The 19,348-nt window shown below is 38.1% G+C and overlaps 1 protein-coding gene across 1 annotated transcript; it reads right to left on the bottom strand.

Moving 5' to 3' along the window:
- Window positions 1-17,323: 17,323 nt before the first annotated feature.
- Window positions 17,324-18,535, bottom strand: LOC145005198 (aquaporin NIP1-1-like). The gene is made up of 5 exons (XM_078964253.1): window positions 18,401-18,535; window positions 18,062-18,286; window positions 17,756-17,953; window positions 17,600-17,661; window positions 17,324-17,516 (listed from the first exon to the last, which is right to left on the bottom strand). The coding sequence occupies exons 1-5, from the start codon at window positions 18,533-18,535 to the stop codon at window positions 17,324-17,326; spliced, it is 813 nt and encodes a 270-aa protein (XP_078820379.1).
- Between the last annotated feature and the right edge of the window lie 813 nt (window positions 18,536-19,348).

The raw sequence follows: 19,348 nt of genomic DNA, 5'->3' as shown, positions 1-19,348 counted from the left end.
GATCGAAACCTTGAGGGGAATGGATAAGAAACTTGAGATCAGAGGTGACGGAGTCTACTGTTTCATGGATCGGATCTGGATTCCAAAGTCTGGAGGATTCAGGGAGATTGTCATGGAGGAATCACACAAAACCACATACTCTGTTCACCCGGATTCTGAAAAGATGTACCTAGATCTCAAGAAACAATACTGGTGGCCAAACATGAAAGCTGAGATAGCTACGTTCGTGGGCAAGTGTCTGACTTGCACCAAGGTCAAAGCGGACCACCAGAAACCCTCGGGTCTGCTCCAACAGCCCGAGATCCCCGAATGGAAATTGGAAATGATTACCATGGATTTCATCACCAAACTACCCAGGTGTCCCAGTGGGTACGATACCATTTGGGTAATTGTCGATCGTTCGACAAAGTCCGCTCACTTCATTCCTATCAAAGAATCATACAAAATGGAAAGACTCGCACGAACCTACATCCAAGAGGTAGTTCGACTGCACGGTGTACCTGTATCTATTATCTCTGATCGAGATAGCAGGTTTACCTCCAGATTCTGGCAATCCCTTCAGAAAGCCCTTGGAGCCAAACTAGATATGAGCACGGCATATCATCCTCAGACCGATGGACAGAGTGAGAGAACAATCCAAACCCTGGAGGACATGCTTAGGTCATGTGTCATTGACTTTGGAAAGTCGTGGGATACACATCTATCTCTGATCGAATTCTCATACAACAACAGTTACCACACCAGCATTAGGGCTGCTCCGTTTGAAGCCCTATACGGTCGTAAGTGCAGATCCCCTCTGTGTTGGGCCGAGGTGGGGGATACACAGTTAGTCAAGAGTCGAGTCCCCGAAAGTGCTCTCACTGGTCCTAAAATCATCCGTGAAACCACCAAAAAGATCATTGAAATCCGTAACCGATTGAAAGCTTCACAAGATTGTCAAAAGAGTTACGCTGATAATCGTCGGAAACCTCTAGAATTACAGGTTGGAGACCGTGTCCTGTTGAAAGTCTCGCCCTGGAAAGGCACTGTATGTTTTGGTAAACGTGGAAAACTTAACCCTAGATACATTGGACCCTTCGAGATCCTCTCCAGAATTGGTCTGGTTGCCTATAAACTTCATTTACCTCACGAACTCAGTAACATTCATCCTGTCTTCCACGTTTCAAATCTCAAAAAGTGCCTATCCGATGAAACCCTAGTGATTCCCATAGACGAGATCGAGATCAATGAAAACCTAAACTTTGTGGAGGAACCGATCGAAATCATGGATCGAGAAGTCAAACGTACAAAGCAAAGTCGCATCCCGTTAGAGAAGGTTCGCTGGAATGCCAAGCGGGGACCGGAATTCACTTGGGAGCGAGAAGAGTCAATGAAACAGAAGTATCCACAACTCTTTCCAGATCCATGATTTGTATCTTGTCTCGTGTTTTAACTTTGAATTTCGGGACGAAATTCCCTCTAACGGGGGGATAATGTAACAACCCAAAATTTTCGTACCACTTCTTGTAACTCTTTCGTAGTTCAATTCAAGCAACCAATCGTCATTTCCAAATTCGATTCCGATTTTCTTGTTTAATTAAGTCATTAACTTGTACGTATCTAAAATGACTTAATGGGTGTCTTAATACATTTAGAAATCATCTTAACACCCCATATTAGTGATCGGAATATTTCTAGAATCGACTATATCGGGTTATGGCAACCAAATCGGGTACGACCAAAATCCTCGCCTAACGCCGGTATCGAGTAGAATTCCACCGTGTCCAAAACATAGGCACTATATAAAGTGTTCTAAGCCTTCATTTGAAGCTTTTGGCTTCATCTCACTACACTCTCTCTAACCTTTCTCCTCACTCTAAATTAAGGTCCAAAGTCAAAGATTTAAGGCTCCAAATCACAAAGGTAACCTTCCTAGCTTGGTATTTAACCTCTTAGGCCTTCAAATCCGAGTTCAAAATGAGATTTAGGACCTGGAACTTGTGTTTACGGCCAAGGAGTAATCTTGGGCCGTAAACACACAAAAAATGCGGTTTTTGAGCCATTTAACCCTTCCAAATCATAGTTGGGACTTAGATACGACCTTGAGGCTTAAAAACCTGGACTTGGAACACCCTAAACTTGCATTTTGAGGGAAAAAAGAGAGTTTACGGCCAAGACATGTGCTTGGGCCGTAAACTCCACAAAAATGGGGATTTAACACCTTAAAACATGTCAAAATGCCTTGTAACTTAACCAATAGCCTTGTGGTAAATCCTAGATCCATCTAAAAATAGTTTGGGGGTTTGTAACATATCAAAATGACACATATAGGAGTTTACGGCCTAGGAACATACCCTTTGGCCGTAAACTCTTAAAAACATGCCAAATGATGCCCCTAATTCACCCCAAAGGCTTGGAAAAATTTCTAGATCACATGTGATTGTTTTAAGTGCCATAAATTAATTATTCATGAACATATGAGAGTTTACGGCCAGAGTGTGTACATCTGGGTCGTAAACTCCTAAATTGATGTTATATGGTGCCCAAAATTCATACCAAGCCTTGGAAAATTAATTTGAATCACATGTGATTGCTCTTTTGTGCCTCAAATCAATTTTTTTTGACCCTAGGAGAGTCTACGGCCGTAAACTCCAAGTTTACAGCTGTGAACTCCCTTATAAACGATATTATTTCATTCAAACTATTCCAAGGCATTTTAGTAAGTCATTCCAACAATCCCCAAGTCCAAATAAGCCATTAAACCCTCAAAACCACACCCACATGAGTTCACGGCCATGAACTCATGTATGTATGTGATATGTGGTTGTAAACTCACTTAAATGTTTACTCTCGGGGAGTAAACTCAAGTCCCAAGTCCCTAGTACCAATACACGTCCGTAGATGTCACCAAGGTCACTCCAACCGCTCGTTTTGAGGTGTTTAACCTCGTTGGAGTGTAATGTTCCATATAATTAGTGAATGTATCCCTAATTGAATATATATATATATATATATATATATATATATATGGACATTATTTCATTTTACATAAGGACATCGCGAGTAATCAAGCCCCGAACCCACACTTAGTGTCCGAAACAGTCGAAATTCCGAGTCTGGTGAGTTCATACCCCTACCCTTTTTCACTGTTTTCATTGTTTTCAAGGGGAACACAAGCAAAGTACAAGGGATTACTTGTACTCAAAAACATGTTTTCAAATGTGTGTTTCACATTTTATATGCTTTTAACACTGATTACTACAACTGATAACCGTTTGAACATGCAGATCACGTAAACCTATATTTGTGAAATGTGTTTTAAACTGTTATGTTTTACATATATTTCACAAATGGATTTCCACATTTTATCAGTTAAAAGCATGACATTATACATTTGAACATCATACCTGTACACTGTTTTGTCCTCGGTAACACTCCACATATATACGCGAGTGGAGGACTATCATATTATTACTAGTAAATTTGTTAATCATGTATGATTGGAGACACGTCCTCGGCGAACACTCCACAGAGATACGCGAGTGGAGGAATACACCCGTAACCAGAATCTCTGGGATTTAGAGAGCGTGACTTGAGTGTATAGATCTATACGGGGCTGACTACCCCACACCTGGCTGCTAGCTACAGCCGAACCGAAATGTTTCAAGGGTGACGAAAGTCATAAGTATGTGGACTACTTATTGCCACAGGTTTAGTCCATCGTATGGTTCTGGAACTTGCAATTAGGATAACAGAGATTTACTTATGGTAATAATGAACAACTCTATACAATTCACAAGATAATCGGGTTTCGGTATACATCTTTCACATCAGTAACCAACATTCAGCAAAGTATGGGGCTTTCCTGGGAAACCTAGTACATAACCAGGTCTAACATGAATACATATTTTACATACGGTAACCAACATTCAGGAAAGTATGGGACTTTCCTGAGGAACATTGAACATAACCATATTTTACAGATTCATCTTTGACATTGATAACCGACATTCAGGAAAGTATGGGACTTTCCTGGGAATACATTAGTACATAACCAGAATAGTACGTCAAACCAGATAACCTAACTTTACATTTTCACAAAAGTAAACATGTTTTCAGTGTACAACTCTACTTTACATGTTGACAAACGATAACCAACTTTATTAAGAAAATATGGGATTTTTTTGGTGTGCATAACATTTCAGAAATAAAAAGGAAACTTGAACAATTTCACAAACAAAAACCGCTTATGAACTCACCAGCGTTATGCTGATTTTCAAACCGCTTGTGTTCTCAGGTCAACGTTAGAACAGGTACTCGCAGATCCTTTTGTTAGAAGATGGAGTTTTCAGAAGACCCGTTTCATTTTGTTCATATATATATATATATATATATATATATATATATATATATATATATATATATATATATATATATATATATATATATATATATATATTATGTATCACAACTGTACAAACTTTACTTTTGATACAACTGTAAAACTTTTCTTATGTAATGTAATGGTTGTTTTACTTTACTTACTATGTGCATTGGATTTGATACTCAACGTGGAGTCAACCCCGGAAATGTTTCCTCCTTCGGTTTTTGGGGTGTGACATGATGGGTATCGGTTATGGAACCTCAACTCATGAAGTTCATTGTAAAAGTCTTGAGTGATTTTCCAGGTGGGAATACACATAAGCTGATAAGGATTTCGATACAATGTGAAAAATCTTGGATTAATCATCTTTTCTCGTAATAGCAATGGGTTGGTAATGTCGTGTTAGGGAGTCAAGGGTGTATTTAAGGTTTTTGGTACAACTCCAATATTTAGGATTTGTTGAAATCCACGATCGATGTGTATTGAGTATTCATTATGCATGTTTGGTGGTGTTCTTAGTCAAGGACAAGGGGTACGATCAACAAATGGATGAATATCATTCCTAGAGTATGGTTTCTAAAGTATAGAACTAATGGGTTCCCGGTCCTAGGGAGCATATTGATGGAGTTGTTTTGGTGGTTGTAATTTTGAGAGTCTGCGGCTTTGTGATTCTCACTTGAAGTTAGTCCTTAAAGCTAGTAAGTTGTGGAATATGTTGGTGTTTTGTTTTTTCTCTATAGTGGTTATCGAGTAGAGACTCGTGTTGGGAGTCACCTTGTTTTTTAATGGAGGGTTCATCAGAAGTGAATGATTAGGGTTTCTATTTCCCAGTGGTATCAATAAGGTAATTTGGCGTCCAAAGGGTTTGGAATGGTTCAGATTGTCAAGTGAATTCGTATTGATTGTGTTTCGAGATAGTTTTCCCTATTTAAGAGTCAGTCCGGGTATTGGATATCCGAATTTTAGGCAGAATTATGACAGTTTTTCTTCAGTGGTATAAGTTAAGGGGTTAAGGATTCATTATTGATCATGGTAGGTAAATTTCACTAAGATTAGGTTAAATATAGTATGGGAAGGTACTCATCTGGATGAGCCAACTTTTAGTTCAGATCGGGTTTCAGAGAGGATTTTCCAAATGTCTCTAGGTGGAGATGCGAGAACACTTCCCTGAGTTATTTGTAGTAATGGAATTCGAAGATAAATTCCAGTTCAACTGGGGGAGAATTGTAACATCAAGTTTCGATATAAATTGATTTTTATTTTCTAAGTTTTCACTAGGTGACCATGTCGTGGTGGACCATCACTGTGACATGGCGGAGCATTCTGGATCACGGGATTTAAATGACCACCACGACGTTGCGGCCTATAACCACAGTGTAGTGAAAGTTTAATGAGAAACCCTAGTCTCTCGGTTTTATGCCCCTATTTATGGAAATGTGATGGCTAGGGTTGCTCACCCTCAGCCTCCATCACACTCTCTCAGCGTCCAAGCAAACCCAAACCTCCAATTTGCTTTCTAAGCCTTTCATGTTGATTTTTGGGTATTATAAGAAGAAGAAGGTGACATTTGTGCGTGGATTCAACAGGCAATTCTCTTCATCTTCTTAGTGTGCATCTTCTTGACTTTTGTAAGTCGTTAAGTTCCATGCTTTTTGGTTTATTGTGCCTAGATTTAGGTTTATATGCATTATTCTTCTTGTTGGGACTTATTGGAGTGGTGTGTTCCCATAAAGGTGCCACCTTTATGGATCCTCAGATTCCCTTTGTGGATAGGAGTGTTGGATCTGGAGTTTCTTAGAGTGTTGAACTCATGAATGAGATATTGGCCCTTTTTACCCTATATTGGCCTAGTTTAAGTTCTAGGTGTAGCATCTCGATTCCCATTCTTGGAAGGTGGTTGGTGTGCTCTTGAGGATGGAAGCTCGAATATTCAAGTGTTTATGTGACATCCCCAATTTCACTTCCAGAAAAGACTGATTTGTTTATGCTTTGTTTTATAAAATCAGAGTAATCCTTTGATTAAAAGAGTTGCAGAATTTGTCCCCAAAATAAAATATGATAAAATTTATTAAAACGTTTCTCAAGAGAACGTATTTTCATTAAATAATAAACCTCGGGATGTCATGTTACGATACAAACCAAAAGCATAAAAAATATATAAAATAGACCTTACAACAATTATTTATAACTACTGATCTATAATCCAAAATCTCTCGTCAAGTTCACCAACTTATACTCTTGTGCCATTACCTATAATGCAAAGAAAACTGAGTGGGTTAGGCTTGGGAGCCTGGTGATCATATAGGGTTTTCAACCCATAATAATATAATTATTATATTCTATCATCAAGCAATCAACCCAATTACCCATCCACATTATCTTCTTTATTTCTTAAGGTTTTACCCTAAGAATCAACTATCCTTTATTCATTCGTTCCTAAGGATTTACCAAGGAATCGGCACGAAGTCCATTGCTGCCAAAGTTTATCTATCAGGTACTAAATCCATAGTTATCAGGCGCTAACTTCATAGTCACCAAGGTTCACTCAACAAATGTTAACTTTATAGTCACCAAGGTTTATACAATAGGCGCTAACTCCATAGTCACCAAGGTTTATACAATAGGCGCTAACTCCATAATCACCAAGGTTTATACAATTGGCGCTAACTCCATAGTCACCAAGGTTTATACAATAGGCACTACGTCTCATAGTTGCCACTATTTCATCTACCCATGTTCGACCCAACATATTTTGTAGATATAAAATAGATATATAATTTGAATCATTTAACACCCGTATAAAAACATCAATTCCAAGCCCATCTCAAATAGACGAATAATATATAACACATAGCATGTATTTCATAGCTAATACTTTATTTTTATGTGTTAGAAGAAAGTAACCACACACTCACTTGATCAAAAGATGATCGGACAGTACTACGGCTTGTAAAAGTAGTATTCTTCGGTAGATCTGGAAGATCTTCACACACCAGGCTTCTCGCAAGGAGAGCTTCGGCTCGGAAACTCTTTTCTTCTCGGGATCTTCGGGCTTTGGGACTTAATTTCGGTCTTGGGATGATACCGGGACTTTGGGGGTTAAAATAGGGATTAGAGAGGGTATCGGGAGTGGGAGACAAGAGATAGAGCAACCAAAATCGGCTGACCCCCGATTTCTATTTATAGGGTCATTTTTCAGCTCTCACGTCGTGAATTTTGAGTTCTCACGTCATGAATTCAATAGTCATCAGGTATATCATCGCCACTAGTGTCTTTCAGGCTCCAAAAGTCATAAATATTGTGTTCACGTCGTGAACACTGTATTCACATCGTGAACTCTGGCAGTTTTGGGGTTTCGCACTGCGAACTTCAAAAATTCATAACTTTCGCATACGAACTCCGTTTTCGACATTATTTATATCCACGTGTAGGTGAGATTATGCTCTACAACTCTTGTTTAGACTCCGTTGGCTAATTTTGACTTTAATTTTACTATATTATTTTTAGTAGGCCAGGACAGGAAAACTCTATTCGAAATTCATAACTCCTTCATCTGAACTCCGTTTTTGTCTGTCTTTTTATCATTGGACTACTATTGATGAGATCTTAAATTCTCATATAGAAAGTTTTGGCTAAATATCACTCGACCTTAATCTCAAGTTTCGGGCTGCATACTACTAATGCTGAAACTTCGAAAAATCATAACTTCCTCATACGAAGTCAGATTTAGACATTCTTTTTATGAACGCTCTCGGTTTAACATATTCTATGATTTTCATTTAGATCGCTAAGGCCAAATATCGCTCTAACGTAAATTCACTATTTACGTCGCGTTGTGTCGTGTCGGTTCTGTCGTGAAACTTCGACATGTCATAACTTCTTCGTTATAACTCGGATTTCGGCGTTCTTTATATGTACGGAATCCTTGTAACATACACTAAATGTTAGTTACGACTATTTCTTCTAAATAATCTTCCATAAAAAAAGTCATTTTTGTTACTTATCATCTCTAAATTGACTAGCCCGGATCTACGGGCGTTACAGTTTGGAACCTGAATGAGCTTGTAGATCCAGTAGCTACCTTGTATTGGCTTCCATTTAAAGGTAAAGAGTCATCTCCTTGTCCGTTCACTTAATAGATCTCTTCCTATAGTTTTAGTCCATTTCTAGCTTAATCTTGAGGTTTTTCGGTATTGAGCACATTTTGGAGTGGGGAGTTCAGATCTGGACTCCTCTAAGCCCTTTTAATCATAAAGCTATTGGATTTTTCAAGATTTGGAATTCTCTTTACCCAAAAACCACTTCCTTAGCTTGGTTTTGGCATTTTGGGCTTTGCATGCATGTAAAGTTACGTGGAAACTATACTCTAGGGAGCTAGATCTACAGTTTGGAGCTTTGGTTTAGCTTAGAAACGTTTGATTGAGAAAAGTATTGAAGGAACTCTACGAGTTGCATAGTCAACTCGACGAGTTGGATGAGGTTTTCTCTCTTTCTGATTCTGCATAAACTTGGCAAGTTAGCAAGGTGACTTGACGAGTTGGTTAGGGTTTTCCTGACATATTGGACACTACATGGACTCGACGAGTTGTCTGGAAACTCGGCGAGTCAACTGGGATTTTAACGATTATTTGAGTTTTGAAGGAACTCGACAAGTTAGTAAGCTGCACTTGACGAGTCGGGTCAACATGGACTGTTAACCTTGACTATTCACTTTGACTTTGACCAACGGTTGCCCAGTGTGACTTCTGAGGGTATTTTGGTAATTTAGGTATTTATGGAAGTAGATCGGTGGTGGTTGTAGGTGTTGGTGTTTGGAGCCGTATTTCGGGAGTTTGATATTTCATGTTTGATCGACATTGTGAGGTGAGTTGTCCTCACTATACTTAGGGGTCGAAGACCAAGGCCGACCCATTGGATCTGATATCCTAGTAAATGATGATATGTATAGTATGAGATATTTATGCATGCTAGCTTGCTATGCCAGTTTGGTAGATCTATAGGACTGCCTGCATTACTGTTTGATTATTTATGTGTTCATTTAGTTGTTATATGTTGACATGTTGTGTGGGTAGGTTTAAGGTTGCAATGCTTCGTGCAGTGACCAACGAACCCTGTAGTATGGCAGATATGAGCCAAGGGCCGGGAGAGCATACCGGACTCATACCGAGGACTCCTAGGCATTCCACATGCGAGTTGAGGTCTAAGGAAGCATGCCAGACTCGCACTAAGGGCTAATCAGTTATATTACAGTCTTAGGATTGAAGGGGGAAAGCCAGTCATTAGCTGTGGGCTCGAGAGCAAACCAAACTTATGTTGTGGGCTCGGGAGCAAGCCATATGTGAGTTATATGTTCGAAAGGCAAGTCAGACTCACACTGTGGGCTCAGGGGTAATCCAGTATGTAGAGTTGTGAACCCATTACATGTTGTTATTATATGTGTTATTTGTTATGTATTAGTATTTTGGGGGAACTCACTAAGCTTTAGGTTTACAGTTTTTGATTTTGTTTTAGGTACTTTCGATGATCGCGGGAAGTCAAAGGCGTAATTGTACACCTCCTCGCATTTTTATGCCTTTGTTTCTAGGATATTCTGATATGAAACTATTTTGAAAACATTTTTGTAATAAATATTGATTTTTGAATGTTTGAAAAAGTTTTAAATTGGCTTGAATTTTATGGATGTTATAGGTTGGTATCAGAGCCTTAGTTTGAGTGAATTAGAGAAACACTCATGTGAATCCAGTCTCAAACCAAGGAAAGTATTTTTAAAATAGTTTTTAAAATACTAAAGGAGGATGCAGAGTGTACCATCAGTTAGAGCCAATAAGTAGACCCCAAAATACCATACAGATATATGTTATTATGATATGTTAGAAAAGCATGCTAGTAATAGGCTAGGGATCTTTAGGAAATCGATGATAGAATTGTTTGATTATATGATGCCTGATAGCCTAGGGTTATCCTTATATGAAATTGACATCATTACTATAGTTGCTTAGTGTATACATCATAGTTATACATAATTAAGATCTTATAGCCTAAGAATGTTTGGTTTGGCCTTATTTCCTGTTCTTGTTTGATGAAGGGCTTAGGGTAGGATCAAATATTCAAAAGTCTATAGGGTCCAGCATTATGTATGATTAGCATACACAAGTGTTGCATGGTTGGTGAAAGTTTCATGGATGAGTTGTGTGGGACGAGTCAGCCAGTTATGAGATATTTAGCCTTCCTCTAGGAGTGAGGATTGAGCGCTCACCTGTGTTTATGTATATTGTTAGGGCATTGTGGTGATACTTGATACAAATATGGTTAGGTGGGAAGGTAGTATGGGTCTGTACTACTGAAAGCATAGGACCCATACGCGTATTAAGGAAGTCAAAACCCCTAGGGCTTTGTTGGGAGTTAGTTCCCTGTTATTATATGGGATGTTTGATATCTTCCTGATATATTTTCAACATGGTGGTTATGCGGAGATTTGTGACTGGATCCGGGTCAGGATCAGGAGAGGGCGGTTAGGATGAACCAGTAGTGCTCGATACCATTGGCCAGATGAGCCCAGATGAGCTGGATTCCAGAATTCGTGAGATCCTGCATGATGAGGTAGCTGCAATTTTTTGGGCCAAGTTTCCATAGATGTTTGGGTCTATTAAGACCGCCATGGTGGAGTACTTTGATGAGCGTTATGTAGCTCTTGCTAAGACTGTTGTCATTGCAGTCTCCGCAGTCGTAGTAGCCACTGGTAGTAGGACTAGTTGGATTTTTCAATATCGGGAATTCGATAACACGAATCCCCCAACTTTTGATGTGATTCAAGACCCGATTGTAGCTATGAGGTGGCTGTCTGACGTGGAGGGATGCTTCTTCACATGCTCATGTCTTGCTGACTAGAAGGTCAGATTTCCTCTGAACCTGCTGAGGTCCGAAGAAAAGGACTAGTGGAGCTTGATGACTCGGTCTTATACTGATGATCAGAGAGTTGCATTACTTGGGATCTGTTCAGGGATATGTTTTGCACTCACTACATTCCATAGGTTGAGCGAGAGCGGCTTTCACATGATTTTTTAGATCTGAGGCAAGGTACGGAGTCGGTCACAGATATCACCTATATGTTCACTGAGAGGGCGATGTTTTGCCCGATGTTTACTTCTTAGTAGGCTCAGATGACTCGTTATCTGAGCATGCTCCAAACTGACATCATACAGTTCGTTGCTACCCAGCAATGTGATACTTTGTTGGAGTTATAGGAGGCCACTAGGCGGCGTGAGCTTGAGATTGAGTTACAACTGAAAGAGCAAAGTTAAGCTCCGACACGGTCACAATCGTCGCCGAAGCGGTCCAAGACCATTGATTCTAGGTTTGGAGGTTAGCACGGCCGCACTAGTGGAAAGTGCAGGAAGGCTCATTTAGGGGTTTGTCGATTTGGTAGCGGGTGCCACAAATGTGGCAAGGAGGGTTACTATGCGAGGGATTGTCACCAGCTCGTCCCGATTTTGAGTCTGAGGATATGTTACCACTATGATCAGATTGGCCATGTGAAGGAAAATTGTCAATTGCTCGCCGCCAATCCGACCGGACTCCCGCGCCAGCTACACTGAGGATTACTGACAGGGGTCAGGGTAGAGCAAAGCCTCCGAAGGCTTGGGGACGCGCCTTCCATCTTACAGCCGAGGAGGCCAGCGGAACACCGAATGTGGTTGTTGGTATGTTTCTATCCTTTATCTCATAAAAGTGCATATGTTTATGCTTATATGTTTTGTACCAATGATTAGGTACGTTCTTAGTGAATTCCTTACCTGCTATGGTATTATTTGATTCGGGGGCGAGTCGGTCATTTGTCTCTCAGTCATTCAGTAGGGTGTTTGATTTGTTAGTAGGAGATCTAGAGTGTCTGCTGCGAGTCTCTATCGCCAACGAACACGGGGTTTCCGCTTCTTTATTCTATTGGGGTTACGTGTTGGAGATCTTTGTGGTATCATTCTCGATATACTTGATTCTGATTCCCATGGGGGATGTGTGTGTGATTGTGTTTATAGAATGTCTTAGTCGCTTCGGTGCCATGATCGACTGCGAAGGTCAGCAAGTGGTAATTTGAACTCCAAGTGGGGGAGAACTGATTATCTATGGCGAGGACACCAGATTAGGTTCAGGGTTTTGCTCGGCTGCCAGGGATCGACATTATATTCAGTATTGGTGTGCAGGTTACTTAGTGTATGTGGTGGATACACAGGTTAGGGATCAAGTTTTGGTTTCAAATGTTGCGGTTGTTAGAGAGTTTGTTGATGTGTGTTTGGAGGAGTTACCTGGAGTGCCTCCGGAGAGGAAAGTCGAGTTCAGGATCAACCTAGTACCAGGTGCGGCCCATATCGCCAAGGCACTGTACCGATTGGCACCACCATAGATGCAGGAATTTTCATCTCAGTTACAGGAACTACTAGCCAAGCAGTTCATTCGTCCGAGTAGTTCTCCGTGGGGAGCACCGATTCTCTTCGTTAGGAAGAAGGATGGTTCACATCGGATGTGCATTGACTACCAGGAGTTGAACAAGTTTACGGTGAAGAACCGTTATCCACTCCCGATGATAGATGATCTTTTCGATCAGTGTCAGAGAGCATCTTGGTTCTCCAAGATAGATTTGAGGTCCGGATACCATCAGGTCAGGGTACGGGAGGAGGCCGTGGAGAAGACCGCGTTCCGGACTCGTTATAGACATTATGAGTTCGTGGTGATGCCATTTGGGCTCACCAATGCGCCAACTGTATTTATGGACCTAATGAATTGGGTATGCAGACTGATGTTCAATCGCTCAGTCATTGTGTTTATAGATGACATCTTGGTGTACTCTAAGACTAGAGAGCAGCACGAGGACCATCTTCGGGATCTATTGGGAGTCTTGAGAGGAGAACGGCTTTATGCCAAGTTCTTGAAGTGCGAATTTTGGTTACGAGAGGTTCAATTCCTTAGACACCTCGTTAACCAGGAGGGGATTCGGCCAAAATTGAGGTGGTTATGCAATGGGAGGTTCCAAAATCTCCCTTGGATATCAGGAGCTTTTCGCGATTGGCGAGGTACTATAGGAGAGTCATACAGGATTTTTCCAAGATTGCAGTACTCCTCATTTATTTGACGAGGAAGGGGGTGGATTTCCGGTGGGGCCCTGAGCAGCAGAGTGCATTCGAGACTCTACGCCAGAGACTTTGCAAGGCTCCAATCCTGACTCTTCGAGAGGGAGTTGAGGATTTTGTGGTATTATGTGATGCATCTATGACCGTATTGGGAGGGGTACTCATGGGGAGAGGGCGGGTGATAGTGTATGCTTCGTGGAAATTGAAGTCACATGAGACGAGATATCCCACACACGATCTGGAGCTGGGAGCGGTGGTATTCTCTCTCAAGATTTGGAGACACTATCTTTATGGGGTCTGATGTACCATATACACGGACCACAAGATTTTGAGACACATCGTGGATCAGCCGACCCTGAACATGATACAGCGCGGGTGGCAGGATGTAGTCAAGGACTATGACTGTGAGATTCTTTACCACCCGAGTAAAGCGAATGTGGTTGCAGACGCCCTAAGCCGCTAGTCAGTTGGATCTGCTATACTAGCAACATGTATGAGGACATCAGTGGATTCTCCACTTGTGGGCTTGATTAGGGAGGCTCGGGTTGAGGGTATGCGACAGGAGAACTGGAAGCTCGAGAGAACTGGGGGTAATCCATTCTATTAGTTGTGGACCCAATATGCATGCTTTTATATGTTGTGTGGTGGTACTTTGGGGGAACTCACTAAGCTTCGCACTTAAAGTTTCAGTTTTATGTTTCAGGTACTTTAGATGATCTGGGCAAGGCAAAGGCATGATCTTATACATCCTTTTGGTTTTATAATTTTGGATTTTGGGGATACTTTGATTTTGATTTTTACTCATGAAAACAATGTTTTGTAAACAATTATACTCTCTAGATTGGTTTTGAAAATTTGAAAATTTTATCTTGATTTATGGGATATTACATATCTCCCTTTCCATCTCGTCTCCGCCACTCACCTACATCCACCACCTCACATGGACCAAAGTTAGTGTATGTATTTTATAAGATTATGTGGAACATGGATATGCACACAATGTTTGTGCATAAATGCCCAAAGGAATCGTAGAGTTGGCATGGGTATGTCTCTTTCTCACAATTGATTTTTATCTTCTTTAATGTTGATGCTTACTCATTTGGTAGATGACTGCCAAATGTGCTTGAACATACTTTTCATGTTCACTGAATATGGAGATAACTATTAACCACTTTATGATGTTTTATTTATCATATCCATCTTTTAATAACATTTTTCTATGTATGATAGGCGATGGATAATCAAGATGATAGTTGTAAAGCGTACAATTGTTGCAGAGATTTTGAAAAATGAATGTGATTTAGCTAAAAGAATAATAGAGGTTAACTTGCATTTTCGAAATTTCAACTAATACGTCTTTGTTTAGCACCACATTCCTTGATATTGGTGTTTATATATATATATATATATATATATATATATATATATATATATATATATATATATATATATATATATATATATATATATATATATATATATATATATATATATAAGTCAAAGATGATTTATCTTCACAATTGTACTTTATACCATCTCGTCTCATACCAAGTTTATTTTTAAGGGCATTCATGTTTCCTTCTGTGTAGATTAATCTAAATGGAAATTTTCACATGATTGAAGGTTCAGGAAACAAAGATATGTAGAAATAAAGCAGATGCAACACCTTAACATTCAAGACATTCTTAAAATTTAAAATAGGGAAGAAAAATGCTTTTCACATGTACCCACGCCTAAATGTGGCATAAGACCAAAATACCCTTGTATACTATATTGAAATAATAGTGAATAAGAAATCCAATTTTATATTTGTTATTTTAAAGAAAAAACATCATGATAATTAGTAATTTATAAATTAAAATTCCTTATAGTTAGAAAGGAAGAAAAAAAAAAGTATACAATTATAGTGGAACACTTGTTTGTAGGGTAATGGCAGTGGATGGAAATTTTATTGCCAAACATACTGGACATGATCATTTGTCAATGGTAAGATTTTTTGTACAACTATTTCTTTGTTATTTAGTTTTCTTGTTGCATGACTCAAAAAGGGCAATTTGGGTATTTACTTTTTATCTTCAGTAAAATGTCTTTGTGTGTAAAATCCAATATAATTCTTTATATGCATAGTGTTTTTGGGCCTAATCTACATTCATAATTGAAAGCAGATACATTGAATGAAATTGGTAAGACAAAACAAAAACGTTGTGACTGATTTTGTATACATGTGTAGATATGAGTCATGTTGTGTGTGCATGTGTTATTATTGTTGTTGATGTTATCTATGTGTGGGTTTGCTGCTACTATTGAAAGTAATTTCCCTTACATTTGTTTGATTATTTTTTTGTCTCACCTAGAACTGCTTCAAGCCAAATGAGATTGTGTATTTGAAAGTACATTGCTATCTATGGCCACCCAATTATAGCAGTGTACTTTCAAACTACATAGGTTTAATACAAACTCTATGATTTCTATATGTTTATTTACATTATTCTTTGACTTTTTGACTTACATTTGACAATAAATAACTTAATAAATTTCTTGTGATGCCTATCTAAGGATAGATGGCTTAATAATTACAATTTGGCTAGTCGAATACCAATGTAGTTAACAAACATCATATATTTGTAACTTTTGTATTTATTTGTACCCTACCATCTGACACTTAATTGCTTTCAAGACCAAATGTAGGAAATAGCAATGTACTTTGCGATTTCTTGCATTTAAGCTTCCTTACCACAAATAAGTTGAAATACAAGAAATAGCTACATACTTTAATTGATCCACTTGAAAAAAAAAAAAAAAAAAAAAAAAAAAAAAAAAAAAAAAAAAACAATTGACTCTTTTTACTACATAAGTAATTTTATATCCCCAGGTGCACGAAACTTATAGAAAAAAAGTTTGGTCGAGTTGATGCATCTTAAAGTGGCGAAGTTCTAATGTTTAAACCTGCCATGGAGACTATCAAATGAGAACTTTTTTATGAGTTCTCTTTAATTTTGTGTTTTGTTTTTCTATAATAAATGTTATGTCATATTAGCAATTTATTATATTTAGTTCAATTGGATTGATTGTTTGTATTTGATATATTATATTTTGTGCAATTAAGTATAGATCTTGTGCATGGTATTTTTTTGTTATGGAACTTTAAATGTGTTATTTAATTTGAAAATTAGTAAATCTATCAAAAAAAATATATTGTAAACATTCTAAATTATGACATGTAAAAATATATGTCGTCTTTCTTTATGACATAGGCTTTAATGATACACAATGTGTGTGTTAAACGTGTGTCGTAAATGTGTGTTGTAAGCGTACAACACACAAATGCATGCCGTCTTTCTTTATGACAAAGGTTTCAATGACACGCATTTGCATGCCATGAAATGCACTTTTTCTAATAGTGAATGTTGTTGCTACTTAATTTGGCATGTATTGTATCTTTATAACACTTTTGTTACTTAATTTGACATGTCATATTGTATTAATTTTTTCTCAATTAATTTTTCGTGTTTTTGATATCAAAGGTTGTTTAAAAAAATAAAAAAGGATATTAGCAACGCAACAATAACGGTGACTTGTCGCAACTATAACCTTTAGCGGCGATTACGCTATTTGTTAGCAGTGATATTTGTCACCGTTAATTAACATTTTTTTGTAGTGAACATTAATGTGGATTTAAATCACTAACATTTTCTGTTACAATCATACTAAATATTGTTATAGAAAATAGTGTGACATAGCATATTACATCATTTGTAATGACTTATTTGTTTCACTTTTTAGTTTGTCTCATGTAAACAGACCCATGGGTTCGAACAAACATACAACACTAATAAAATCATTGTTGAGATGCCCTCTTGGTTATCTCACACAATGGCTTATCGGTGAACCTTATGGAGTTATACGCCCATGCACCACCTATGGCCCCGATCATCGGACCCAAAATGTAAACCCACAGCCCTTGGTATTGGTTCCACACGAGCGCTGGCCCTATGCTTCTTGCAGGATTCATTGATGCCCCCGATACTTGCCTGTCATATCAAAATACATGTTTCAAGGTACACTTCACATAACCACTTAAGAAATAACATGTATTAGTATATTTAGATTGTACCCTGCGAACATGGCGTTAAGTAGAACAGTTGATCCAATGGCAACCCCAGCTAGTTGTCCTGTCTGTGTTAATTAAAATTTAAAAGTGTAGACTTATAGTTATATATGGCGTAAACTATAATTTGTAATAAGAAAATTTTAAAAAAGCAGTACTCACAGCTTGATCGTCCGTGGCAACTGCAGTGATGACAAACATGAGATAGAACGTGATAATAATTTCCATAACGAAGGATTGAAGGTTGGAGTGGATAGGAGCGTTTCCTACGAAATGATCATGTGTTCCACTGAATATTAACCTTAGGGTTCCACTCGCTAGGATTGATGCAAGGATTTGAGCAATCACGTATCCGGGTACCTGAAGAGATATTAATGAAACGTTAATGTCAAGATCAAGAACGTAAGTTTGAATCCAATTAAACGTCAAAAAAAATGAAAAAAAAATCATAATCAATATCAAAATCACCTCTTTCCATGGAAACCTTTTGCAAGAAGCAAAAGCAATGGTGACTGCAGGGTTTATATGTGCACCGGAGATGTGACCGACAGTGTAAATCATCACCATCACCACCGCCCCCCATACGATGGCTATTCCAGGCATACCCACCGGATTTTTCTTGTCAATGTTCACCATGATCACGCCACAACCGGAAAATATCAAGAAGTACGTAGCTAGCAACTCCGCCAGCAGCTGCCAAAAGACCACAATCATAAAGTCAAGCAAGAGTTACATACAAGCACACATATGCGGTACATACATATATACCTAATGGTTTAAAGAACGTTATTGAGTAAAGAAGAAAACCTTCTGAGAAAATTGACGTGTAAAGTAGGGGGCTGAAGATGCGTTATCTTTAGTGTCGTCTTTGGCTATGCTCAAGGTCACCCCATGGTGCACATTGACCGCCGCCGCTCCTCCACCAGTCTCCACCATGGCCATGATCGATCACCTGTGTGTCAATAAAATAATTAAAGTGGAGATAGAGTATTTATAGAGGCGGAGGATGATAAAAATAAAACCTTGGAATCCATGGAAATACGATGGTTATTTGTTTGAGATGAAAATGGACAAGGCCGAAAATCTACATGAAGGAATATTATTTGTTTGTTTTTTTTATAATTGATTCCTTAGTATTAACCGTGCAACAAGTAGAACTTTAATAAAAAATGATCTTCTAACTAAGTTCTTTCTAATGAATTATCGAAACATAAAGAAAAAAAAAAAAAATCCTCAACGATTATCATTTTAAATATGACAAAGTGGACGTATCTTAAAAGGGATATGATATATTGAAGTTGATAGATATTTTAGCAAATGAGTTTTCACTAATTGATTGTCACCTATGATTTGATCCTGCAAGTTTAGAAAGGCTTACAAACGTCGGACTTATTCTTTTTAATTATATATCCATATTATTTCTAATGCCTACACACAAACATATATTTTAAGATGTCTAAAACATTTTGTTAATTTTTAGTGGGATCATTTTAAAGAAAATGTTAATATTATAATAATTAAATTTATAATTGTTTATTATTTAGTATATATATATATATATATATATATATATATATATATATATATATATATATATATATATATATAAAATGACTTAGAATGGTAACTACCTCTTATCCGTGTTTACATATTAGCAACTTCTTTTTTGTACATAATAAAGCAACTAATTTGTTTTAACTGTTTATATTACACCAATATTACTGGCTAATACCTGTTTTAACCGGTAACTCAAAG

This window comes from Lactuca saligna, chromosome 7 (genome assembly GCF_052625555.1).
Source record: "Lactuca saligna cultivar CGN05327 chromosome 7, ASM5262555v1, whole genome shotgun sequence".
NCBI lineage: Eukaryota > Viridiplantae > Streptophyta > Magnoliopsida > Asterales > Asteraceae > Lactuca > Lactuca saligna.
The sequence above is the reverse complement of the archived record's forward strand: the minus strand, read 5'-3'. Positions and strand labels throughout refer to the sequence as shown.